Source organism: Vulpes lagopus, chromosome 2, assembly GCF_018345385.1.
Source record: "Vulpes lagopus strain Blue_001 chromosome 2, ASM1834538v1, whole genome shotgun sequence".
NCBI lineage: Eukaryota > Metazoa > Chordata > Mammalia > Carnivora > Canidae > Vulpes > Vulpes lagopus.
In genome coordinates this window covers 156,071,950-156,099,186 of record NC_054825.1, presented here as the reverse complement: position 1 = coordinate 156,099,186, position 27,237 = coordinate 156,071,950, and the positions used below count along the sequence as shown (strand labels likewise).

Here is a 27,237-nt window from a genome sequence, read left to right as displayed (position 1 = left end):
CACCCCAAGTCCACTTCACCACCGCGCGGTCCGCGCCCCACGGTGCTCAGGTCCCTAACTTCTAGTCACGTGGCCCAATAGGCGCGGTCTGTCTTCCTTCCTCCCGGATTTCCAATCCAGCTTCCTAGGGTTCCGCTACCGTACTCAGTTCCCGCGTACTCTTCGTTTGCGGCCCTCTGGAGTGCCGCGAGGCCGCCATCATCCTGCCCTCAATGTCCTCAGGACGCCAAACCGAAAATCCCTAATTCCTACTATTCAATCATCGCCTCGGATTCTTTGATTCCTGGACCAGCATGGCAAAGTGAAGGAGCGGACGGAAAAGCTTGAGGCTCCGGGTCACGTGGTCCCGGAAGCTTCGCTCGCCCGGGCGGCTCCACAGTCCACTCGGAGAGGGGGAGGCTGCCGCGCCCTCGGGCTTCGTGTGGGAGCCAGCCCTTTATGTGCGGGGGCAGGGACGGCTGGGGCCGGCTGGGGCGAGGAGGGCAGCGAGGGCGGCAAGCTCGAGATTCTGCGCGCGCGAACCTGGCACGCCCGGGGCTCCCGCCGCCCCGCCCCCCCCCCGCCGAGCTTCGGGATGGATCGAGCCGGCGGCGCGCGAGGCTTGAAGCGCTGGCTAGGCCCGCGTCTCTCAGGCCGCAGCTACTTAGTGCCGCGCCATGGACGCCCAGAGGGCGGAGGTCTGCGCCCTGGAGGCCGAGATCGCGGCCCTGCGGCGGGCGTGCGAGGAGCCGCGGGCAGCGGGGAAAGACGCTGGGCTTGTGCAGTACGTGCCCGCGGGCACTGGGGGCGGGCGAAGGTCTGAGGGCCGCGCACCCGTCGCCGTCTCCCCGGCGCCTCCGCAGCGGAGGGTCGAGCTGGCAAAGGAAAGCGGAGCCTTGGCGGGTTCTTCCCAGGCCCTGGCGGGCGGAGGCGCGGAGGAATAACTGAGAAAACAAGCTGGGAGACTGCGGGACCGCGGCGGGGGCGGTGCAGGCGTGTGTGTGGAGGGGGCCGCCCGCGGGTGTGCGTGTGTATGTGTGTGGAGGGGGCCGCCCGCGGGTGTGTGTGTGTGTGTGTGTGGAGGGGGCCGCCCGCGGGTGTGTGTGTGTGTGTGTGTGGAGGGGGCCGCCCGCGGGTGTGTGTGTGTGTGTGTGGAGGGGGCCGCCCGCGGGGGTGTGTGTGTGTGTGTGGAGGGGGCCGCCCGCGGGGGTGTGTGTGTGTGTGTGGAGGGGACCGCCCACGGGTGTGTGTGTGTGGAGGGGGCCGCCCGCGGCTGTGTGTGTGTGGAGGGGGCCGCCCGCGGGTGTGTGTGTGGAGGGGGCCGCCCGCGGGTGTGTGTGTGTGTGTGTGGAGGGGGCCGCCCGCGGGTGTGCGTGTGTGTGTGTGTGTGTGTGTGGAGGGGGCCGCCCGCGGGTGTGTGTGTGCGCGCGCGCGCGGAGGGGGGCCGCCCGTGTGTGTGTGTGTGTGTGTGTGTGTGTGTGTGTGTGTGTAGGCCCCACCCCAGGAGATGCCGCGGCCCTTCGGGCATCACCTCTTACCGCCTAACACACCTGAGGAAGGTGCCGTGTGACCGTTAGGAGTAAGAAGTCCGGCTCAGGGGAGGCCTGTTGCCTGTGCACAGTCTGGGGAGATCAGGTCGCAGAGGGTTTGGAACCTGGGAACCTAACTTGGAAGCCCAGCCCCCTTCCTGGAGGGTCCGTGAGTGTCAGGATGCACCTGCCTTCTCTAACTTGCAAACGGTTGGAAGGAAACTATCTTCGTTTTCTCAGTGGACCCTGATTTGATAGGTGTAGAGACCTCCTCCTGAGCCAACTCGGAGAGGGCCACAGAAAGTGGGGAGGAGGAGGAGTGCGGCCGGAAGTGCTCAGGTGCAGGGTGGGATGGGGACAGTGAAGGTAGCCGGAACTGGGCAAAGGGAGAGGAGAGCCTGTGACCCGGGACACCTGTGTTCTTTGGCGAGCGAGGTGCCAATGAGCTGAGGCCCCTTGCTGCGCGGGGGTGCTCCCCAGCTGGAAGCGTTACTGTTACCTGACAGTTACATAGAAATAAAAATCCTGGGTCCACCCCCACCTGATGAGTCCTGTGCTTTTTAACACCCCCCCTAACACCCCCCCACACACACACGTTTTATGCATATTTGAAAGTTTGTGAAGCAGCTAGACTCCTGGCCACAGGATTGTCAGTGTTAGTCCAGTGAGGTGTGTAGACCACTCATGCAATATGCCTTCTCAAACCTCCAGTCAGGAAGGGAAGACAGATACAGATTGTGGGAGATACTACATGTTCAGGATTTTGTTTTTGTTTTTAATTTTATTTGATGGAGAAAGAGCATGAGCTGGGGGGGAGCGGCAGGCAGAGGCAGAGGGACAAGCGGGCCACAGTGGGTGTACCATTTTATATTCCCACCAACAGTGCGTGGGGGTTCCATATTTTCGACATTCTCCCCAATATTGTTTTTTTCCTGGTTTTGTTTTCTTTTTTGATAGTAGTCATTCTAATAGGTGTGAGGTCCGTTCTCTAATGATTAGTGATACTGAACATCTGTGTTTATTGGCTATCATTTTGTACCGGTCACAGCCTCTCTGTAGTAATGCTATTGATTATGAATGCCTGGAGCCAGTGAGCTTCCCAGAGACCTTTCCCCTTTCCAAACCTGTAGTGATTGGACTGAATCTTGTGCTTCTTAGGATTGCAAGATACCATTCCGCAAGAACCTTTAGAAAACTTTGAAGGAAAAAATAGTTTATTATTAATGATACTGGAGTGTACAAGACATGCCATGGGAGCCACACAACCAGGTTATTGGTGCAGACAGGGAGACAGACAGAACAAGAGAATAGGGATGTGGTTCTGCTTTTACTGGCGTTGAGGGTGGGGGGCCTAGAGTTTCAAGGGCTCAGACTTTATTGGTGAACTTAAACATAAGAGTAGGACCATAAGCACAGGAAGAGAAAAAAACAAGTGGCCCAAATGGTCAGTTATTGAAATTAACCAAGATCTCTAAAGGAATTTTCAGTGTGGGAAGGCAATCTGGCTTTTGAGACCTGTGGCTGGCGCTGTTTATTGGCAATAGCAGATGCCTCTGCAATCAGAGCTTGTCAGGTAGTTGCTTCAGGATAAGAAAAGCCAACTGTCAGGTCCTACATTGTCATTCTTATATCCTCTTTGGGGGAATGTCTGTTCAAGTCTTTTGCCCACTTTCAAACAGGTTGGTTTTTGTTGCTTTAGAAGTACTTGATATATTTAGAAATTAAAACCATATCAGATACATGATTAGCAAATAGGAGATTTTCTCATTCTGTGAGTTGCTTTTTTTACTCTCTTGGTAGTGACATGTTGTAAAATTTTTAAAACTTTCATGAAGTCCAATTTGTCTATTCTTTCCTTTGGTTACATCTGCTTTTGCTGCTTATATCCAAGAAATCATTACCCAAAGCCCATGTTATGAAGCTTCTGTCCAATATTTTGTTCTAAGAGTTTTGTTTTAGGTTTTACATTTAGATGTTTGATCCAATGTGATATTAGGGAAGGGTCCAAATTCATACTTTTGCATATAGATATTCAGTTTTTCCAGCACCGTTTGAATGGTATTAGTAAGCTTGTCAAAAATCATGTGATCTGGGGCACCTGGGTGACTCTGGTTGAGTGTGTCTGCTTTTGGCTCAGGGTGTGATCCCTCAGTCCCAGGAACGAGTCCCACATCGGGCTTCCTGTATGGAGCCTGCTTCCCTCTCTGCCTCTCTCTCTGTGTCTCTCATGAATAAATAAAATCTTTTTTAAAAAAATCATGTGATCATATATGTGAGGGTTTATTTGTAGGTTCTTTTATTTCTAACCCATTCATTCATCTGTCTTTATGCCAATACTACTACACTGTTTTGATTAGCTCTCAGTTTTGAAGTCAGGAAGTATGAGTCCTCCAGTTTTGTTCTTTATCAAGATTATTTTGGCTATTTGGGATCCCTTGAAATTCCATCTGAATTTTATGATGGGTTTTTCTTTTCTCCAAAAATCCTCATTGGGAATTTGGTAGGGATTGCATTGAGTCTATAGATTGCTTGTGGGTAATACTGATATTTTATTACCTATTTATATTGTCTTCTAATTCATTAACATAAGATGTGTTTTTATTTATGTGGAACGATTTTTTCAGTGATGTTTTGTGATTTTTTTTTTTTAAGATTTTATTTATTCATGACAGACACACAGAGAGAGGCAGAGATACGGGCAGAGGGAGAAGCAGGCTCCATGCAGGGAGCCTGTTGTGGGACTTGATCCTGGGTCTCCAGGATCACACCCCGGGCTGAAGGCAGTGCCAAACTGCTGGGCCACCGGGGCTGCCCTGTTTTGTGATTTTAATTGTACAAATATTTTACCTTCCTAAGGTAAATTCTCTTTTTTATTAAAGATTTTATTTATTTTGAGAGAGAAAGAGCGCCAGTAGAAGGGAGTGGGACAGGGAGAAGCAGACTCCCTGCTGAGCAGGGAGCCTGATGTGGGACTCGATCCCAGGATTCTGGGATCATGACCTGAGCCAAAGGCAGCTGGTAAATTCCTTTTTAAGGTTAATTCCTAAGTAAGGTTTTTGATGCTGTTGTAAATGGAATTGTTTTTGTAATTTGCCTTTCAGATCGTTCATTGTTGGTTTATAGAAATGCATCTGAGTTTTGCGTGGTGACTTTATATCCCGATACTTAGCTGAATTCATTTATTGTAGCATTTTTTTTTGTGTGTATGGAATCTTTAGGCTTTTATACATATAAGATATTATCTGTAAACAGATAATTTTACTTCCTTTCCAATTTGGATGTCTTTTATTTCGGTTTCTTGCCTAATTGCTCTACCTAGGATTTCCAGAACCATGTTTCAGTGGTGAAAGTGGACATCCTTATCTTTTTTGCTATATGGCTTTTATTATTTTGAGATAATTTCCTTCTGTTCCTAGTTTTTGAGTATATTATCATTGAAATGTGTTAAATTTTGTCAAATGCTTTTTATCCATTAATTGAGATAACCATGTCTTTTTTTCCCCCTTTCTGTTAATGTATATTACATTGATCAATTTTCCTATGTGGAACCATCTTTGCATTACAGAAATAAATTCCATTTGGTCATGATGTGTAATCTCTTTTATATGCTGCTGCTTTTGATTTACTGCTTTTGTTAAGGGTTTTTACATTAATTTCATAAGTAATTTTGGTCTGTAGTTTTCTTGGAATGTCTTTGTCTGACTTTGGTATCAAGGTTGTGCTGGCCTAATAAATGAGTTACAAATTGTTCCTTCCTCAACTTTTTGAAGAAGTTTGGAAAGGATTGGTTAGTGTTTATTTAAATGTATAATACAATTAACTCATGTAGTTATCAGGTCTAGAGCTTTTCTTTTTTGGAGATTTTTTTATTATGGATTCAGTTGGACTAATTATAAGTATTCATATTTCTTATCTCATGATTTAATCTTGGTAGGGTTTGTGTTTCTAGGAATTTAGCCATTTCATGTAGGTTATCCAATGTATTGGCATATAGTTATTCATAATACTCCCATAATCTTTTTTATTTTTGTAGAATTGGTGATGTCTCTATTTTCATTTCTGATTTTAGTAATTTGAGTCTATTTTTGTTTTGTTTTCTTTTTAAGTAAACTCTACACCCAGCATGGGGCTCAAACTCATGACCCCAAGATCAAGAGTCCCATGCTCTACCACCTGAGCCAGTGAGGTGCCCATTATCACTCTTTTTTAGTCCCATCTAGGTTAAGTTTTGTCAGTTTTACTGATCCTTTCAAAGAGCCAACCTTTGGTTTCATTCATTTTCTCTGTTTTTCTGTTATCTTTCATTTCTCTCTGCTCTAACCTTTATTATCTTTTTCTTTCTGTTATCTTTGGTTTAGTTCATTTTTTTTCAGTTGTAATATTAGGTTGTTGATTTGGGATTTTTGTTCTTTAAGTGTTTACGTTACAAATGCCACTGCTCCCCTATCACCATCTGTTCCGCCCCCCGGCCATCGTTTCCCATGTCTCTTAAATTCTAGTATGTTGTATTTTCATTTTTGTCTTCAAGTATTTTCTCATTTCCCTTGTGGTTTCATCTTGAGTCTTTTGATTGTTTAAAAGTATGTTAACTTCCACAATTTTGTGAATTTTTCAGTTTCCCTTCTGTTATTGATAATCTATCCTTATACTATTGTGGTTGGAGAAGATACTTTGTATGATAACTATATTTTAAAATATATAGAGATTTATTTTGTTACCCAGTCCTGGAAAATGTCCCACATGCACTTGAGAAGAATTTATTTATGTCTGTTAGATTTGTCTGTTGTATAGAATGTTCTGTATACATCTATTAGGTCTAATTGGCTTATTGTGTTATTTCACTACTCTCCTTAACTCTCTGTAGTTCTGTACGTTATTGTAAGTGGGGTATTGAAGTCTCCAATTATTATTTTAGTTTTTATTGAGGTATAGTTGACATATAAGATTATCTTAGTTTCAGGTGTACGATATAATGATTTGATATTTGTACAAATTGCAAAATGATTATGACACTAAGTCTGGTTAATGCCCATACACACATAGTTACAAGTTTTTTTTTCTTTTATGAAATTTTAAGATTTACTATTTTATCAGCCTTCAGATATCAATACACTATTAAGTATAGTCATTATGCTGTACAGTACATCCCCAGGCTTTTAAAATTTTATAAATGGAAATTTGTACCCTTTGACCACCTTCACGCATTTTCCCAAACCCCTCATCCTTGCCCCTGGCAACCATCAGTCTACTCTATTTCTATGAGTTCGGGATTTTTAAGATTCCACATATCAGTGGGATCATATAATGTTTGTCTATCTTGATATGACTTAATTAATTTAACATAATGCCCTCAGGGTCCATCCATGTAGTCACAAATGGAAAGATTTGCTTATGTGGCTGAATATTTCAGTTTATGATATCCACTACATCTTTGTTCATTTATCTGCTGACAGTTAAGTTCTAAATAATTCTGCAGTGAACATGAGGGTGCATATTATCTTATTGAGTTAGCGTTTTAGTTTCATTCAGATAAGTACCCAGAAGTAGAATTGCTGTCTCACATGGTTAGTTCTATTTTTAATTTTTTGAGGAAACTTCATACTGTTTTCTATATTGGTGACACCACTTTATATTACTATCAACAATGCAAAAAGATTCGCTTGTGTCCACATTCTCACCAACTCTTTATTTCTTGTGTTTATGATAATCCATTTTGACAAGTGTGAGGAGATATACCTCATTGTGGTTTTGATTTGCATTTTTGTCATGATTAGTGATGTTGAAAACCTTTTGTATGTACCTCTTTGCCAGATGTATATCTTCTTTGGAAAAATACCTATTCAGATTCTCTGCCCCGACCCCACCCCCTCTTATTTTTTAGAGAGGGAGAGAATGTGTAGTGCATGTGTGAGGGGGGAGTGTAGGGAGGGGCAGGAGGAGATGGAGAAGAGAGACTCTTAAGCAGTGTGGAACTGGACGCCACGTCAATCTCTTCACCCTGAAATCATAACCTAAACCAAAATCAAGAGGCAGACACTTAACTGAGCTACCTAGGCATCCCATCTGTCCATTTTTTAATCAGATTTTTTTTCTTTTACTACTGAGTTATGTGAATTCTTTATATTTTTTGGATATTAACTCCTTGGCAGATAACATGATTTGCAAATATTTTCTCCCATTCCATAGTTAGCCTTTATTTTACTGATTTCCTTTGCTGTAGAGGAATTGTTCAATTGATGTAGTCCCACTTGTTGATTTCTGCTTTTGTTGTATTTTCTTTTGATATGTAATCCAAAAAGTCAGTGCCAAGATAGATACAGAGAGTTTACTGCCATTACTTTCTTTTAGGAGTTTCATAGTTTCTGGTCTTATGTTCAAGTCTTTAGTGTATTTTGAATTAATTTTTGTATGTAGTGAAAGATAGTGGTCCAGTTTCATTCTTTAGTATTGGCTACCAAGTTTTCCTACTTCTGTTGAGGAAACCATTCTTTTCCTATTGTGTATTCTTGGCTTCTTTGTTGTAAATTAATTGACTCTATATGAATGCATTTATTTCTGGATTCTTTATTCTATTCCGTTGATCTTTGTGTTTTTATGCAAATAATATATGTGTATATATGTATATATTATATATATGTACATATATATAAACACATTTTTTAGTACCACGTTATTTTGACTATAGCTTTGTAATATAGCATGAGATCAGGAAGTGTGATGCCTCTAGCATTGCTTTTTTTTTTTTTTTTTAAGATTTTATTTATTCATTCATGAGAGAGACAGAGAGAGGCAGAGACACAGGCAGAGGGAGAAGCAGGCTCCATGCAGGGAGCCTGATGTGGGACTCGATCCCGGGACTCCAGGATCATGCCCTGGGCCAAAGGCAGGCGCTAAACCGCTGAGCCACCCAGGGATCCCCTGGCATTTTACTTTGTCAAAATAGTTTGAGCTATTTGGGTTCTTTGTGCTTCTATAAACACGTTAGAATTGTCTTTCTATGTCTTTTGAAAAATTCCATTGGCATTTTGATGGGGATTACATTGAACTTGTAGATTGCTTTGGGTAGTATAAACATTTTAATGATATTACTTATTCCAGTCCATTAATATGGATATATTTACATTTATTTGTGCCTTCAGTTTCTTTCATCAATGTCTTACAGTTTTCAGGATACAGATTTTCACTTCTTTGGTTAAATTTACTCCTAGGTATGTTGTTGTTATTGATACAATTGTAAATGGGATTGTTTTCTGAATTTCTCTTTCTGATGGTTATTAGTATATAGAAACACAACAGACTTCTGTGTATTGCTTTTAATAACTTTACTGAATGTATTTATTCTAACTTTTTTTTTTTTTTTGGAGATTCTTTCAGGTTTTCTGTATAGAATATCATGTTATCTTCAAATAGTGACAGTTTTACGTTTCCAGTTGGATTTCTTTTATTTTTCTTTCCTGATTGCTCTGACTAGGACTTCTAATATGTTGAACAAAAGTGGCAAGAATGGGCATCCTTGCCTTGTTTTTGATCTTGGAAGAAAAGTTTTCAGCTTTTTGAGTGTGATGTTAACTGTTGCTTTGTCATATATGGCCTTTATTAAGTTAAAGTATACTCCCTCTGTGCCTACTATCGAGAGGTTTTACCATAAATGGATGTTGAATTTTGTCATAATGCTTTTTCTGCATCAATTGAGATGATCGTATGATTATTATCCTTAAGTTTGTTATATATCAGCTTGTTTGTTAATGTTGAGCCATCTTTGCATTCCTGGACTAAATTCCACTTGATCAGGGACACCTGGGTGGCTCAGCTGTCGAGCATCTGCCTTTGGCTCAGGGCATGATCCTGGGGTCCTGGAATCGAGTCCTACATTGGACTCCCTACAGGGAGCCTGCTTCTCTCTCTGCCTATGTCACTGCCTCTCTCTTTGTGTCTCTCATGAATAAATAAATTTTTTAATAAATAAATTTGATTTGATCATGGTGTGTGATCCTTTTAACGTTGAATTCAGTTTGCTAATATTTTGTTGAGCATTTTTGCATCTGTGCTCATCAGGGATACTGGCTTGTAATTTTCTTACAGTTTTCATGTCTGGTTTTGATATGAGGGTAATCCTGTCCTCGTAAGATGAGTTTGTAAGCGTTTGTTCCTCTTCTGTTATTGGAAAGATAACAGGGTTGGGAAGGGTTGGTGTTAATTTTCTTAAAAATTATTGGTTGAATTCCCCAGTGAAGCTGTCTAGTTTTAGACCTTACTTTGTAGGTAGAGTTTGATTACTAACTAAATGTTCTGATAATTGGCCTATTTACTTTTTTTTTTGTTTTTTTTTCTTTAAAGATTTTATTTACTTATTTGAGAGAGAACTCTAGTGAGCAAGAGAGTGAGCATGAGCAGGGGGGCGAGGCAGACGCAGGGGGAGGGGGAGAGGGAGAAGCAGACTCCCTGGACCTCGACTTAGGGCTTGATACCAGGACCCTCAGATCACAACCCAAATTGAAGGCAGACACTTAACTGAGCCACCCAGACACCTCTATGTGCATTTTCTGTTCTCTATGATTTGGTCTTGGGAGTTGTATGCTCTGGGGAATTTTCTTCTAGGTTGGCCAATATGTTGGTGTATTATTTTTTTATAGTGTTACTATCTTTGGTATTTCTGTAGTGTCAGTTGTAACATCTCCTTTAATTTCTGATTTTATTTGAATTCTCTCTTAGTAATTCTAGATAATGTTTTATGTATTTTTTCAAAAATCGAGCTTTCAACTTTTTTTGTTTTTGTTTTTGTTTTTTTTTTTTTTGAGTCTGTTTGTCACCATTCCATCCTGCCTCCCCCTCCACCTCTCTGGCCAGCAGCCTGGATCTTTGTTATATCATTCCTTCTAACTTTGGGCTTCATTCATCTACTTTGTCTAGTTTCTTGTATAAAATCAGGTTGTTTATTTGAGATTCTTGTTTCTTAATTAAGGTAGGCATTTACTGCTATGAACTTCCCTCTTAGGACTGTTTTTGCTGCAGCCCATGAGGTTTTTTATGCTGTATTTTCATTTCTCTCAAGGTTTTTTGGACTTCACTTTTGATTTTTTTTCTTTGACCCATTGGTTGCTCAGTAGTATATTGTTTAATCCCCATGTATTTGTGAATTGTCCAGTGTTCTGCTTGTAAGTGATTTCTAGGTTCAAGCATTGTGTTTGAAAAAGTTGGTTGATATGATCTCAGTCTTAAATTAGTTAAGTCATGTTTTATGTTTAACATATGACCTCTCTTGGAGAATGTTCCATTTCTGCTTGAAAAGAACTAGGTGGAGGGCAGCCTGGGTGACTCAGCGGTTTAGCACCGCCTTCAGCCCAGGCTGTGATCCTGGAGACTTGGGATCAAGTCCCACGTCGGGCTCCTTGCATGGAGCCTGCTTCTCCCTCTGCCTGTGCCTCTGCCCCTCTCTCTCTCTCTCTCTCTCTCTCTCTCTCTCTCTCTGTGTCTCTCATGAATAAATAAATAAAATCCTAAAAAAAAAAAACAAAAACAAAAAGGAACTAGGTGCAATGTTCTATATATTTTGTATTTATGGCTATATTTTAATTTGATAACTTCAAATGCATTGTAAAGCTCTGTTTTTACTCTTCTATCGCACATTTCATGTTTTTGATGTTTATTTTATTATTTTTAAGATTTAAAAATGTTAAAGGAATTCCCTTTAACATTTCTTGTAAGGCCAGTCTGGTGGTGGTGAATTGCTTTAACTTTTCTTGTCTAAAAAAAAGCTCTCTTTTAGTTCTGAAAGACAATTTGGCCAGAATGAGTATTGTTAATTGGCATTTTTTCACTCTCATTATTTTATATATATCATACCACTTTCTTCTAGCCTACAATGTTTTGCTGAAGTCGGCTTATAGTCTTATGGGGTTCCCTAGTACGAAACAAGTTTTCTTTCTTTTGCTGCTTTGAAGATTCTGTCCTTTAACATCTGATACTTTGTAAAATGTCTTGATATGGGTTTTTGGGTTCATCTAATTTGGTTTACTTAGGCTTACTAGATCTGGATCCCTCTTTCTCCAGGGAAAAGAAAGGTAAATTTTCAGCTCTTCAAATAAATTTTCTGCCTCTTTCTCTCTCCTTCTTCTAGGACCCCTAAACTCAAATGTTGGTTTGTTTTTTGTGCATAACCCCACTAAGCTACCTTCTTTTTGTTTTATTCTTTTTACTTTTTTGCTGCTCTATTTGGATGACGTCCACAGCTCTGTCTTCAAGTTTACTGATACTTCTTCATCTAGTCTGATGTTAAACTTCTCTGTTGAATAATGTAGTACATTTATTGTAGTCAAGCTGCTCTGCAACTTCTATTTAGTATCTTATGCTTTCTCCCTCTTGTTGAAATTCTCACTGTTTGACCAATCTCCGTTTCATTTAGATCTGTTTCTGAGGTTTTGTCTTATTTTTTCATTTTGAACATATTTTTCTGTTTCATTTTCTATGACTGCTGGTTTCTTTGCCCTAGATAAAAGAGCCATATTTTTGCAGTTTTTGTAGGTGTGGCTTCATGTAATAGATGAGCTTTTTGTTCAGTCCTGCTCTTGGTCTTGGTTGTCTCTCAAACCTTTGTGATTGTCTTAGCAGTCTATTCTATTCTTAGTGATTGTCAAGAACTCAAGGTATGACAAGATTTGTCAGTGTCTGAAAGTGGGGACAGTCATCTATCAGATTCAGGCTGATTTGAACCAGACTTTCAGGCAGCAACTTTTAAAGTATGTGAATATGCCTCTTTCAGAGGAAGGACAAGGAACTGGGTGGGTGTTTCTGTCTATGTACTGAGTATTAATGATATGATAGGCAAGAAGTGTTTTTGTTTACTACTTCCTCGGTCACCATAACAAATGCAATAGTAGTGAAAAAGTTTGAGATACTGTGATAATTACCAAAATGTGATACAGAGACACAAAATGAGCAAATACTGTTGGAAAAGATGGGACCATTAAACTTGTTCAACACGGGGTTGCCACAAATCTTTAGTAAAAAATGTAATTTTTGGGAAGCACAACAAAGCAAAGCACAGTTGGATGAGGTATACATAGGATTGTTGCTTCACAGTTTTTTGTTTGTTTTTTTTTTGCACTTTGATTATATAGGCCCACTGTCTTCTGGCATCCAAATTTCTTTTTTTTTTTTAATATTTTATTTATTTGAGGGGAGAGAGCGCAAGCAGAGGGAGAATGAGAGGAAGAAGCAGACTCCCTGCTGAGCAGAGAACCTGATGCAGGACTTGATCCCAAGACCTAAGATCGTGACCTGAGCCAAAGGCAGATGCTTCACTGACTTGAGCCCCCTAGGAACCCCTGATCCAAAATTTCTGAGAGGAGGTCTCCTATGTTATTGAGGAACCGTTGTATGTGATGGTTTGCTTTTTTCTTGATGCTTTCAAGGTTTGTCTTTATGCGTGGCTTTTGAACATTTGACTACATCTGGTGTGAGTCTCTTTGAGTTCATTCTGGAGTTTGTTGAATCTCTTGTATTTTCATTAGTGTCATTCATAAAATTTGGGAAGTTTTCAATCATTATTTCTTCTGGTGGTCTCTTTCTGTCTTCTGGGGACTCCTATGTTGCGTATGTTGGTTCTTTGTTGGTGTCCCATACAATCCTTTATACTTTGTTCCTCTCTTCAGTCTTTTTTCTTTCTGGACCTCAGCCTCAATAATGTCTGTTGTCTTATCTTCAGAATCACTGATTCCTCTGCCTGCTTACATGTGCCTTTGAATCACTCTAGTGAATTTTTCATTTTAGTTATTGTGCCTTTTGGCTCCAGAATTCCTTTTTGATTTCTTCTTAGGATTTAAAAAATCTCTTTATTGAAGTTTCCATTTGGTTCACACATCATTTTCTTAATTTTCTTCATATCCTCTATCTTTGAGTATTTTCAGGACTGTTGTCTTAAAGTCGTTGTATAATATATCTGCCATTAAGTCTTTCTCAGGGACAAATCTTGTTAAAGTTTTTTTTTTGAAGGTCATACTTTGTTTCTTTGGATGCCTTGTAATTTTGTTGTTGTTGAGCACTGGACATTTTAATCTAATAAGGTGGTGACTTTGGAAATCTGATTTCCCACCCCATCCCTATGGCTTGCTGTTTTAGTGGTTTTTGCTTGCTTGCGTGTTTAGCTTTGTTAATTTTTAGGCTGTGTGCTGAAGATAAGCCTGAGGTGCAAACTTAATTGTCTTCTTAGGTTTTTTCTGAGCCTTTCCTTGGGCATGTGTAGTCACTTTCAAGTTTTCCTTATATATTAGTCAATTTTGAATGTCTTAATCTTTAATGTGTGACTTAAATGGGGAAAAGCCAACAATAAGGGGGGGAGAAAAGAACAGTCGTTCTTTAACTCTCCTGGATCTCACCTCAGATGGAGGGGAGTAACAAAGGGAAAAGCAGCAGCATCAAGGCTATCTCTTTGTACCTTTCTGGTCAGAAGCAGCAATCAGCACAGATACCCAGTATTAGGTGGACAGAGTCTGTTTTTGCCTCTTGCTTTTCTAAAGTATGTGCACCCTGCTTCAGGAACATGTACACAGCTTTGTGCCTGTTGTTGGAGTGAGGGATACATAGCTACTACTGTGCTAAGAGCTGAAATTGCCCAAAAGTCACTGCAGTTAACTTCAAGCCTTCCCCTGGAAGTTGTAGGCCTTCAGCAGACTCCACAGGTTTACAAATTTGATCATACAGATTTTGTCAGTGTAATTATTGTTTAGGTGGGGTAGCGGATTCCTGGTGCTCCCTTCTCCACCAGCTTCCCAGAATCCTAGATCATCGATTTTTAAAATCAGGTCTTTTGTAGATCTCTTTTAACAGAGAAAATTTCCTTGTGGAACTCTTAATTTTGACCAAGAAAAATTATGCTAAGTTGAATTAACAAATGACAAAACTGGGATGCCTGGGTGGCTCAGCAGTTGAGCGTCTGCCTTGAGCTCAGGGCATGATCCCAGGATCTGGGATCAAGTCCCACATCGGGCTCCCTGCAAGGAGCCTGCTTCTCCTTCTGCCTCTCTCTCCTCTCTCTCTGTGTCTCTCATGAATAAATAAAGTAAATCTTTAAAAAAAATGATAAAACTACAAAGCCAATAATGCATGTAACTCCAAATCATTGAAACTCATGACATTAATTAAAGTGCAGTAATGATATTTTGCTCAAAGTAAATCACTGCTATGAGAATATGCAGTTTGTCTATTTTTGGTGTATGGTAAAATATATATAACATAAAATTTATTGTTCTAGCCTTTTTTAAGTATGCAATTCAGTTGCACTAATAAGTTCTTTCACATTGTCATGCATCCAACACCACTGTCCATCTCTAGAACTTTTTCATCATCCCAAAGTGAAACTCTGTATTTATTTATTTTTTTTTGAAACTGTATTTAAACAATAACTCCCCATTCTTTCCTTTCTCAGCCATAGGTTCTTTTTTATGGATTCTATGTATCTATCTTTCATGTGATACTTTAATTCTTTTATCAGTTTGCTCTGTCAGAAATACCTTGAAGTTTTTTTCATTTATAGTCTTCTGTGATACTTGGTATTTACTTGGCAGGAATTTATCATTTGTACATGAAGACTGCTTCTTGGTTTCATTTGTTTTCTCAGCTTGAAGTAATTTTTTTTAAAAAGGATTTTATTTATTTAGAGAGCACACGTGCAAGTGTAGGGAGGGGCAGAGGAAGAAGGGGAGAGAGAATCCTAAGCAGACTCCTTGCTTAGCAAGGAGCCTGATGTGGGGCTCAATCACCTGACCCTGAGATCTTGACCTGAGCCAAAATCAAGAGACAGATGCTTAACTGAGCCACCCAGGCATCTCTTAAAGTAATTTTTATTTTTATTTTTATTTTTTTAAAGATTTTATTTATTCATGAGAGACAGAGAGAAAGAGAGAGAGAGAAGCAGAGACAGGCAGAGGGAGAAGCAGGCTCAATGCAGGGAGTCCAACGTGGGACTCGATCCTGGGACTCCAGGATCACGCCCTGGGCTGACGGCAGGTGCTAAACTGCTGCCCCCAGTGCCACCCAGGCTGCCCCAGAGTACTCTTGATATACTTTATTTTACAGTTGTTTGTAATAGGTAGAAATATAGTGATATAATTAAGTTAGCTTTGTGTTAATTTGAGATTAAAGATTACACTGTTAATAGCTACTTTGGTTTTGAGAAAAATGAGGTAGTTTTTGTGGGAAGAGAGTAAGAAAATGGAAATGGTTTAAGAAATTTGTAGTTATTAGGTAAAATATTTGTTAGTGGTTTCTTCATTGGAGTAATTATTTACTCTATTTGCTTTTTAGAAAATCACTTCGAGAAATATATCAATCAGATTCTGAAGGATGGGCCTCTTCAAAAGATCTGCGAAGTCATCTTGAACATTTAGAATCAGAACTTCTTTTTCTAAGCACACTTACTGGTATCAATATAATAAATTACTCTATGAAGACAGAGGACTTAACAAGCACTGAGAAGACAGAAAAGAGTAAGCATTAATTTTAATTTAGAAGTGATATTAAAGCTTACCTTATGCATAGGAAACTGGTTGTCATGACATTAAATCAGAATTCTGCAAGGTAAGTTTACCTGGGGGGCTCAGTCAGTGTCCGACTCTTTACTTTGCCCCAGGTGGTTATGATCTCAGGGTAGTGGGATTATTCCCTGTGTTGGGCCCTGTGCTCTGTGGGGAGTCTGCTTGGGATTCTCTCTCCCCCTCTCCCCCATGGATTCTCTCTCTTAAAAATGAATATATCTTAAAAAATAAAATTCTTTAATGTAACTATTTGTGTGGTTGTGGTAAACTTATTTTGTCAAGTATCTTTTTAACATCATGGTGTGCATTATACTGTTCTAAAGCTGTCTGAGGAAGATACTAAGAAAGACACAGGCTTTGTCATTGTGTCTTAATAGTCAAGTAATAGAAATAATTACTGGAAATTGAAAGAAGAACAGCACCATTAATTTGTAAATCTTAGGAGTTCACCACTGATAAGGAGAGCTGCCTCATCTATTGTGCTCTTAGTCTCATTGACTAAGTTTTATTGCCAAGGATCTGTGATGCACTAACTCATAAAGGGAAGCTAATTCAGCTATGCATTGGAATTTGGGAGCTTTGGACAAGAGTATCATCTTTTAAAGAAGGTATCACTTTTGGGGGGGCCTGGGTGACTCAGTTGTTTAAGCATCTGCTTCCGACCTCAGGTTATGATCCTGGGGTCCTGGGATTGAGCCCCATATCAGGCTCCCTGCCCAGCGAGAAATCTGCTTCTCTATCTCCCTCAGCCTCCATCCTCCTACCCTGGCTTGTACTCTCTCTCTTTCTAATAAATAAATAAAATGTTGGGATCCCTGGGTGGCGCAGCGGTTTGGCGCCTGCCTTTGGCCCAGGGCACGATCCTGGAGACCCGGGATCGAATCCCACATCGGGCTCCCGGTGCATGGAGCCTGCTTCTCCCTCCGCCTGTGTCTCTGCCTCTCTCTCTATCTCTCTGTGACTATCATAAATAAATTAAAAAAAAAATTAAAAAAAAAATAAATAAAATGTTAAGAGAAAAAATAAAGGAGTCACTTTTGGAATCACTTCCTGATTTTTCCACTGATATAACCCCCATGACAGGGATCATGAGTTGATCCTCCAAGGGTCTTGGGTAGCTCATCTCCGTGGAAGTCTGAAATATATACAGAAATGGGTGACAGAATTTAGGCACTTGAGATACTTGAGAGGAAGAGATGGAATACAGAGAGGATGGGAGAGTGAGGTTAGGCCAGGTATAAGTTGTATTAGTGTAGAAATCTTAGTTTTCCCACTTTGAGTCTTCCTGAGTTGACCCTCATCTGCAGAGGTACTTCGTGCTGCCTGTTCAGAATGCTTTTGAATGGACTTAATACTGAGCTTCCCCCATTGCTAACTTAGGTTTTAATTTTCATAAGTCTGCCAGCTTAGTTCTTTTCTGTGTGATATCTAGCTCCTCCATTTAATTTTCAGCTTCCAAACCTAACTTACTCTCCTTTTTCTTCTTTATCCTTGCAGAGTTGTGCTCTTCTAAGAATGCCTTTGTTAGCAAAATTAGATGATTTAAAGTCAGACTAGTGGTTATCTCTTGGGGGGTGGGTAGTATATAACCTGGCCAAGGCGATGAGGCAATTTTATGGTGTATTTTTAAATTTCTGTATCTTTTTTTTTTTTTTTTTTTTTTTAAATTTCTGTATCTTTTATCTCAGTCGTGGTTACATAGGAAACATCTCAAAAAGTATGGAGTTGTATGCTCAGGAATAGAGCATCTTACGCATTGAAGTATAAATTTTGAAAGGTAAAAGATAAATAGGTGGATTCCATTTAGTGTTTTTAACTAGAATCAGATAGTGTTGGAAAAAAACCCAATCCAACAGTTATGATTCAAACTTGTTTAGGATTATAGTAGCTTGCTTGCTTCCTTCCTTTGAGAGCTCAATTGGGGAGAGGGGCAAAGGAAGAGAGAGAATCTTTTTTTTTTTTTTGGAGGGGGGAGAGAGAATCTTAAGCAGGCTCCATGCTCAGACATGGGGCTTGATCTCCCGACCCTAAGATCATGACCTGAGCTGAAATCAAGAGTTGGAAACTCAACTGACTGAGCCACCGAGATGCCCCTATACTAGCATGTTTTACTATAATCTTTAGTATAGGGCAGCCCAGTTGGCTCAGCGGTTTAGTGCTGCCTTCAGTCCAGGGCCTGATCCTGGAGACCTGGGATCGAGTCCCACATCGGGCTCCCTGCATGGAACCTGCTTCTCCCTCTGCCTGTGTCTCTGCGTCTCTCTCTCTCTCTCTCTGTGTCTGTTATGAATTAATAAATAAAAAATCTTTAAAAAATCTTTAGTATAATTGAGAAGTTAGATTAAAAGTAACAAGTTAACTTTGCAGGTAAATCAGTTTGGTACATGTTTTCCAGGTATTTGCAATGTAAATACTAATATGCACTCTCATACATATACCCGTATGTATTATACATTTTCACACAAAATTAAATAATAGATATTTGAAGGAAACTTACTTGCAAATAATTTTTTTTTTCTTTTCTGATCAACAGGTATAAAGAAAGTTCTGCAGAAACACAGATTATCAGGAAATTGCCACATGATTACATTTCAACTTGAATTTGAGATTCTGGAAATCCAGGTAAATGGAGTATATTGTGGTAACAGAGGTTCTGCTGCTGTGATTAGGCAGTTCCCACACCCCAGCCTTAAGCAGTGGCTGAGCTGAGGAGGAGTTCATGGTTCAGGGCCCTCTTGTACACTTGTGCAAAGTGATACCATTTTAACAGTATAACTGCTCTAGCAATTGCATGTGAAAGAGTCTTGTTGATGGCTTATGTGTTTTATTGGAAGGCAGATAGCAAGTTTCTCCTCTCTCAGAGCAAGTCCTGATGTCATGGCAATAGTCCTGGATGCCCTCGTGGTCTATGCCAGCTATCTATTATTTATTAGTTATCTGCTGGTGCTTAACAAATTTCCCCAAAATTTAATAGCTTAAAACAACAAGATGTTTATCTCACTCATTTTTCTGTGGAGCAGGTGTTTGGGAGCAGCTGAGTTGGGAGTTCCTGTTCAGAGCCTCTCATGAGGTTGTGGTCATTTGGAACCACAACCACCTGAAGACTCTTTGGGGCTGTGGCTTAGATTCCAAGATAGTTTGTGGTTATTCTAAATTATACAGGACTACTAAGACACAACGCAGGAACAAGATACTTGTCTGAGAACATCTGTACTGGCTAAGACTTTGCATAAAATCAGAAAGCAGACAGAATGATAATGTGCAGCATATGTCCAGAGTTGGGCAGAACAGGGTCAGAAACCTTCAAAATATGGCTCTAAGAAGAGTGAGATCCAGACATGATTTCAAGAATTGACTTGGCCTAGGCACAAACTTTGATAGCAGAAAACAGTTCAACCAGTTGGTTTTGTGAACTAGGCCTACTTGGAGTATGTGTAAAAGAGACACACAGGGATAGGCAGGCAGGCTCTCTTGGCCTCAACTTACTGGATAACCAAAGCAGATGTAGACCAGTTGGCATAACCCAAGTCCTACAGACAAGATGCTTGCTTACATTCATAGTCATGTGCTAGAATTCCTGATCCTTGTCCTCAGCCACAAAAACAGCCCTAAATTTTAAGGTGTCAGCCCCCTCAACTGGCCAAGAGTGCTTACTTTGTTATCTGGGCTGTCCCTATCTGGCCCTGGCAGACTGAGAAGGGGCTGAGGGATGTCTAGGCCCCTCATCTGATGACGGAGCTCCCAACTTGCTCCCACCTCAGCAGTATTCCCCCTTTAACACTGCTGAAGTGACTAAGAACATTCATAGTGTACCATTGCCAAAACTGGTTGAGCAGGATATGACACAGGGCATGGGTGATGAGTGGCCTTAGGGGAGGTAAACATTTCCAGGTTGTCACCAGGCCTTAGGACCATGTAGGGTCACCAAGGTGAAATTACTATTCTGCATTACCTCAAAGATCATCTGTCAAAGACTGAAATAGAATGTGGATGCAAATGGATTGATCTCATTTGGGATAGAGTCTGTGCCAGGACACCCATGCTTCTCTTTTGGGTTCCCCAGGAACTCCTGGATGTTGTCCCATTGCAAAGGGTTGCATAGTTATACCAGCTGAATTTTTTCTCTGGGGTGCTAATGTGATCTTAAAGTCAGAATGGTGATATACCACATACTCCCCTGCATTCTAGCCTCCATTAAGGAGTTGGGCCTACAGTCCATGTCAGGTTGGTGGAATCATAGGCCCAAGGTCCATCTCCATGTCTGAGAAATCTGTACTGACAGTGTAGACATTGCCCGGGAGACTTCTCAGGAGCATCCTAGTAGCCTTGGGGTCCTGTGGACTATATTTGCTATTGGTGTTTATCTTTTACAGTTGTTCCATGGGTTATCTGGAGAGTAGCTAGACTATTGGCAAAACTAGGCTCATCCTTGGGAAGCTTGTCCATAAGTCCAGCTGAAAAGAGGTTAGTCCTCTGAAATTGAGGTGAACCAGCTGCTCAGTAGAGCTATACATTCCAGAATGGATTGTCCCCAAAGATTGACTAGCCTGTTCATTAGTGAGGCTATGGTCTAAGAGATAAAATAGACTGCAGTTTTTAAACTTCATTTTGTTTAAGTTGCATGTTTTGCTTACCTTAAGCCTCTGAAGAAAAATATCCATGGTAGCTTGGTCCCATTATGAGTCAGCTCAAGGATGACATCACAATTTGGGGATATATTTTGTACTATGATGTGCTGCATTGGCATTCTCATCATGAATTGGCACTGGGCAACTTCTGTAATGATCTGGCTTGCCAGTGATCTGGCTACGTGAGGCAATACACACAAGACTGGAGCCTTGTGGGCTTTGCTGCAGTGACCATGTTCCCTGCCTTCTACCGGGCAATGGTGGCACCACTCCATACCTAATGTCGTTATTAATAGTATATTGAGCTTAATATTATGATCTCATACCACCAAAGCATGATTGAAAATTTTGTGACCATTTAGTAATGGCTTAAAGGTATACTACCATTTCACATGCTAAATAAGAATTAGTTGAGTTGCATACAACAGAAAACTTAAAGGTAGATCAAAGTATTAGAAGTACTAGAGGTTTCTCTGTTGCTTACACAAAATTATAAGCTAAGTTTTCAAGAACTGGTATGGTGACTTTATGAGTTTCAGGCTCTGCCATTACCCATGTGGCTTCCAAATCATGGTGTGATGATCACTTCAGGTGTTGGGGAGGGGGAAGGGCAAACAAGGGCTTATCTTTTCTGTTGAAGGATACTTTCTAGAAGTTGCAACATCCATCATTTCACCTGCATTCTATTGGCCAATAATGTATCAAGGGAGCCTGGAAATTCAGTTTGCATTATACATGGCCTTGAGAACAGTGAAAAATTGGTGCAAGAAAGAAGTATAAGTATTGGGAACTATCAGTAGTTTCTGTCCAATGTGCTTTGGGGTATGCAGGGAAAAAAAAATCTACAAGAGGAACAGTTGATATTCTTTGATAGACAAAGAGTACAGGAACTGGTAAATCTCTAAAATACTGGTAAGTTGTTATTCACATTTCAAAATAATAGGAATCTTTGAACTGCTCAGTTTTACTGAATTTGCTGCAGACTTTCCCTGGCTATATGTTAAAAACACTTGGTGTCTCTCTTTCCAATTTTATGATTTTTCCTGAGAAACAGATTGCTAAGTAAGATGTTGCAAATAGGGCAGCCCGGGTGGCTCAGCGGTTTAGGCCACTTTCAGCCCAGGGCCTGATCCTGGAGACCTGGGATCGAGTCCCACATCGGGCTCCCTGCATGGAGCCTCCTTCTTCCTCTGCCTTGTGTTCTGCCTCTCTCTCTCTCTCTCTCTCTCTCCCTCTATTATTCTCATGAATAAATAAATGAAATCTTAAAAAAAAAAAAAAAAGAAAAAGAAAAAGATGTTACAAATAAACAACTCTCGAGTAAGGAAGGTTTTAGGATTAAGTCACATGTGGGACTCCTGGGCTTTTCTGGAGAAGTAGGAAACAAGGGACTATCTATATTTCTTTGTTGCTTGGAATTCAAATGTAATGAGCTGATGAGAATTTTTAAGAACTTAGTACGTAAAGGCAAATCCTCACATATTCTAGGCTTACTTGTGTAAATATGCCTTTAGAGTAGTAGAGTTTCTAGGTCATAGGAGATGTACATGTAAATCCTGGTATTACCAAAATGCCTTCTAAAATGGTTTTACCGTTTTACACATTGGGCAGATTTTTATAGTTGAGACTAATAGGGAAAAAAGTGAAGATACAATCTTCTGTGATCCTAAACATTTTTTAAAAACAGAATTTCCACTAGAGGGAGATGTTTAACCACCAGAAAATTTTATCATTTAGGTTAGTTTTTAATTATCCTGCTTAGAAAATATTGTTTAAATAAAATCCCAGTAATACAATGTGAGAACCATAAGTGACCTTATAGACTATTAACCCCAACCCCCTTATTTTATAGGGAAATACATCAAGGGAGCTTGAATGATTATCCATCTTGTCGCAGCTGTTATTATCAGAGGTCACTGGAATATACAATTCCATTCTCTGGATATACTGTCTGGTGTGAGAACATCAGAATTAACATGTATCAGTGTTTAAACTCCATGCAGTATAATAAATTAGTTCAATGTCAGTTTGTAGGGAAAATGGCTAAGAATGTTTTTATAACTACTCTTCCTGAAACCCAGTAAAACAGAATGATTCCAAAGTAGAGAATTTTTTTTTTAAGATTTTTTTTATTCATGAGAGACAGAGAGAGAGACAGAGAGAGAGAGAGAGAGCACGAGACATAGGCAGAGGGAGAAAGCAGGCTCCATGCAGGGAGCCTGATGTGGGACTTGACTTGGGTCTCCAGGATCAGGCTGTGGGCTGAAGGCGGCACTATACTGCTGAGCCACCCAGGCTGCCTGAGAAATTTTTAATTAATATCTGGTCTTGGCACATCCTCAACTACCAGAACTATTAAAAATAGAGATTCTTGGGTGGCTCAGTTGTTTGAGCATCCAGCTCTTCATTTCAGCTCAGATCATGATCTCATAGTTGTGGGATTGGGCCCTGCATTAGGTTCCATGCTCAGCATTGAGTCTACTAGTCCCTCTCCCTCTGCTGTTGCCCACCGCAAGCTCTCTCTCTCTCTCTCTCTCAAAAAAAAAAAAAAATCATAAATAAATAAAATAGGCTCCTTGAATAATGATATCATAATAATGATAAAGATTTGAGAGACAATCAAGAGCTAGGGCAATATTGAACGATAAGTCTCATCTTCTGTGTAAGTCCAACCATACAAGACTGGGAGAAGCAGTTGTTTCATGTAATGCATAGAAACCAATGTAGAAAGTCAAGGAAAGGGGAACCTGGGTGGCTCAGTCAATTAAGCATTTGCCTTCAGCTCAGGTCTAGGTCTCAGGGCCTTCGGATTGAGCCCCATTGTCGGGCTCCCTGCTCCGTGGGGAGTGTGCTTCTGTCTCCCTCTGCACCTCCCCACTGCTCATTCTTTCTCTCTCTCTCAGATTAAAAAAAAAAAAAGAAGAAACAAAGGAATTATATTCCAAACTAAGAAGAAGATAAAACTTTAGAAAAAACCTTGATCAAATGGAGATAATAATTTACAGAAAGGAGATTAAAGTAACAATCAGAATGATGCTCACTGCACTTGGGAGAAGAATAGGTGAACACAGTGAGAACTTCAAAGAGGGGAGAAAAAAAGCATTCAAAACAGAAACGACAATTGAATATAATAACTGCACTGAAAAATACAGTAGAGGGGTTCAACATCAGACTAAATTAAATAGATGAAAGGATCAGTGAACTGGAATACAGGGCAGAGGAACAGACCCAATCAGAGAAGCAAAAAGAAATAAGAATAAATAAAGGAAAGATAGCTTAAGGGTCTTATGGGACAAGATCAAGTGAACTGACATTGGCATTATAGGAATCTCAGAAGAAAGAAAAAGGGGCAGAAAATTTATGTGAAGAAATAATCAGCGGAAACTTCTCTAACTTTGAGAGAGAAACAGACATCCAGACCCAGAAATCCCAAAAAGTTCCAAAGAAGATGAACTTAAAAGAGACCAAGGCACATTATTATTAAAATGTCAAAGGTTAAAAAAGGAGGGAATCTCAAAGCAACACGAGAAAAGCAGTTAATAACAAGGGAACCCCCTCCTTAGACTTTTAGCAGATTTTTCAGTGGAAATGTTTCAGGCCAGGAGGGAGTACCACAGTTTATTCAAAGTTCTGAAAAAGAAAAATTCCCAATCAGGAATACTTTCCCTTACAAAGTCATTCAGATTGAAGGAGAGAGAAAAGTTTTCCTGATAGACAAAACCTAGAGTTGACCACTAAACTGACCTTAATAAGAAATGTTAAAGGGACTGCTTCATTAAGCTGAAAAGAAAGGGTCCTTATTAGTGCATGGAAACATGAAAGTATGAATCTCCTGGTAAAGGCAAATCTATAGTAAAAGTAGAGAGTTAATCACTTACATATCTAGTGTGAAAGTTAAAAAAAAAAAAAAGGTGGAAATACATAATTAGTTAAGGGATACTCATGATAAAAAGATGTAAACTTATTTGGATAAGTAAAAATGTAGAGCTTTATTATGTGTTTAAACTTAAGTTATCAACTTAGACTTATAAATACAAGTTATATGTAAGTAACCACAAACCATTAACCTGTAGTAGATATCCAAAAGATAATGGGAAAATGATCTAAGTGTGCCACTAAAGAAAGTCAAGCCACAAGATAAGAGAGTAAGAGAAGAAGAAAGGAACTGAGAAACTGTAAAACAGCCAGAAAATAACAAAATGATGGTAAGTACTTACCTATTAATTACTTTAAATGTAGAGTGACTAAATTCTCTAATCAAAAGATGTAGAGTGGCTATATGAATTAAAAAAAACAAGACCCATCTATACATTGCCTACAAGAGACTCACTTCAGTCCTAAGGGCAAACATACACTGAAAGTAAAGGGATAGATGGAAAAAGATATTCATGTATATGGAAACCAAAAGAAAGTTGGGATAGCTATACTTACATCAGACAAAATAGCTTTATTTTAAGATTCATAAGAAACAAAGAAGAGTGTTATATAACAACAAAGGGGTTAATAAACATGAGGATAAAACATTTGTAAATATTTGTGCACCCAAAATAGGAGTACCTAAATATATGGCAAATATTAACAGACCTAATGTGAGAAATGGACGGCAGTACAGTAATAGTAGCGGACCTTAGTACCCCGCTTACATCAATGGGTAGATCATCTAGATAGAAAATCAGTGGGGAAACCTGGGCTTTAAATGACAGGTTAGACCAGATGGACTTAACATACACATATAGAACATTCCATTCACAAACAACAGAATACATTCTTCTCAAGTGCACATGGAACGTTCTCCAGGAGAGATTGTATGTTCTGTCACAAAACAAGTCTTGACAGTTTAAGATGATTAATAGCAAGTATCTTTTCTGACCACAGTTGCAAGAACAAAACTGGAAACTTCACAAATGTGTGGAGATTAAACAACATGCTATAAAAAAATTTACAGGTTAACTAAGTAAATGAGAAATAATAAAATACCTTGAGACAAGGGGAAATAAAAGTACAACATAGCAAAGTTATAGGATACAGCAAAAGAAATTCTAAGAGGGAAGTTCATAGCTATGAATTTATACTTCAAGAACAAAAATTTTAGACAACCAACCTTAATACCTCAGTGGCCTAGAAAATAAGAACAAAAGGAGCCCAAGTTGGAAGGAAATAATAAAGCTTAAAGCAGAAATAAATGAGTCTAAAAAGGCAGTAGAAAGGACAAATGAAACTAAGAGCAAGTTCTTTGAAAGATAAACAAAAATAGGCAAGCCTTTGGTTAGACTCACCAAGTAAAAAGAGAACTCCCTCAGAAGTGAGAGAGATGTTAAAGCTGAAACCACAAAAATAGAAAGGAAAATATGAAAATAATACAATGATATGCCAACAAATTGAACAATCTAAAAGAAATGGATCAATTCCCAGAAACCTATAACCCCCAAGACTGAGTTAAAAAGCAATAATCTGAAGAGACTGATTACTGGTAAGGTTAAGTCAGGAATTGAAAACCTTCCAACAAACAAAAGTTCAAGACCAGAAAGGTTTACTGGTGAATTCTACTAAACATTCAAAGAAAAATTAATATCAAACTTTCTCTAATACAAGAAAAAAGAGGGAAGGCTCATGAATTCATTTTAGGAGCCCTGCATTACCCTGATACCAAAATCAGACAAGGCCCACAAGAAAATAAAATTACATGCCAATATCTGCAATGAATCTAAATGCAAAAACCCTCAACAAAATATTACCAAACTGAATTCAACAGTATGTTAAAAGGATCATACATCTTGGTTAAGTGGGGTTAATTCCAAGGTGCAAAAATGATTTAATAATTGCAGTAATCAATGTGATATATCACATGAACAAAATGAAGAATAGAAATCACATGATCATCTCAGTAGAGACAGAAAAGACATTTTACAAAAATCAAACATCCCTTTTTTATGTAAACTCCCAGGAAATTAGTTATAGAGGGAACATACCGCAACATAAAGGCGTATACTAGAAACCCACATCATAGTCAGTAGTGAAGAGATGAAAGCTTTTCCTCTGAGGTCAGAAACAGGACAGGGATGCTTACCCATGCCACTTTTATTCAATATAGTATTGGAAATCCTAGCCAGAGCAGTTAGGGAAGAAACAGGAGTAAAAGGAATTCACATTGGAAAGGAAGAAGTAAAATTGTCACTATTTGAAGATGACATGGTACTCTCTCTATATATAAATCTCTAAAAAATCCAGCAAGAAATTATTAGAACTAATAAATGAATTCAGTAAAATTGTAAGATACAAAATCAATATACAAAAAGCTGTTGTTTCTGTACACTAATAATAACCTATGAGGAAGAAAAATTAAAAAACAATTGCATCAAAAAGATTGAAACATCTAGAGATACACATAACCAAGGAGATCAAAGACCTGAAAACTATTAAGACACTGATGAGAGAAATTAAGACACAAATAAGTGGGAAGATAGTCTGTGCTCATGGATTGGTAGAATTAATATTTTTTAAATGTCCATGGTACTGAAAGGAATCTATGAATTCAAGTCCGATCTCTGTCAAAATTCCAGTGGGAGTTTT

At 39.6% G+C, this 27,237-nt stretch overlaps 1 protein-coding gene across 2 annotated transcripts in view; it reads left to right on the top strand.

Moving 5' to 3' along the window:
- The first annotated feature begins 502 nt into the window (after positions 1 to 502).
- Positions 503 to 27,237, top strand: part of LOC121485690 (centromere protein P) — a 222,021-nt gene continuing 195,286 nt past the window's right edge. For both annotated transcript variants that reach the window (XM_041746387.1, XM_041746388.1), the window contains exons 1-3: positions 503 to 763; positions 15,810 to 15,991; positions 18,573 to 18,661. In XM_041746387.1, the coding sequence (XP_041602321.1) occupies positions 657 to 763; positions 15,810 to 15,991; positions 18,573 to 18,661 (378 nt within the window). In that variant the 5' untranslated portion in view covers positions 503 to 656. The remainder of the gene's footprint in view (positions 764 to 15,809; positions 15,992 to 18,572; positions 18,662 to 27,237) is intronic.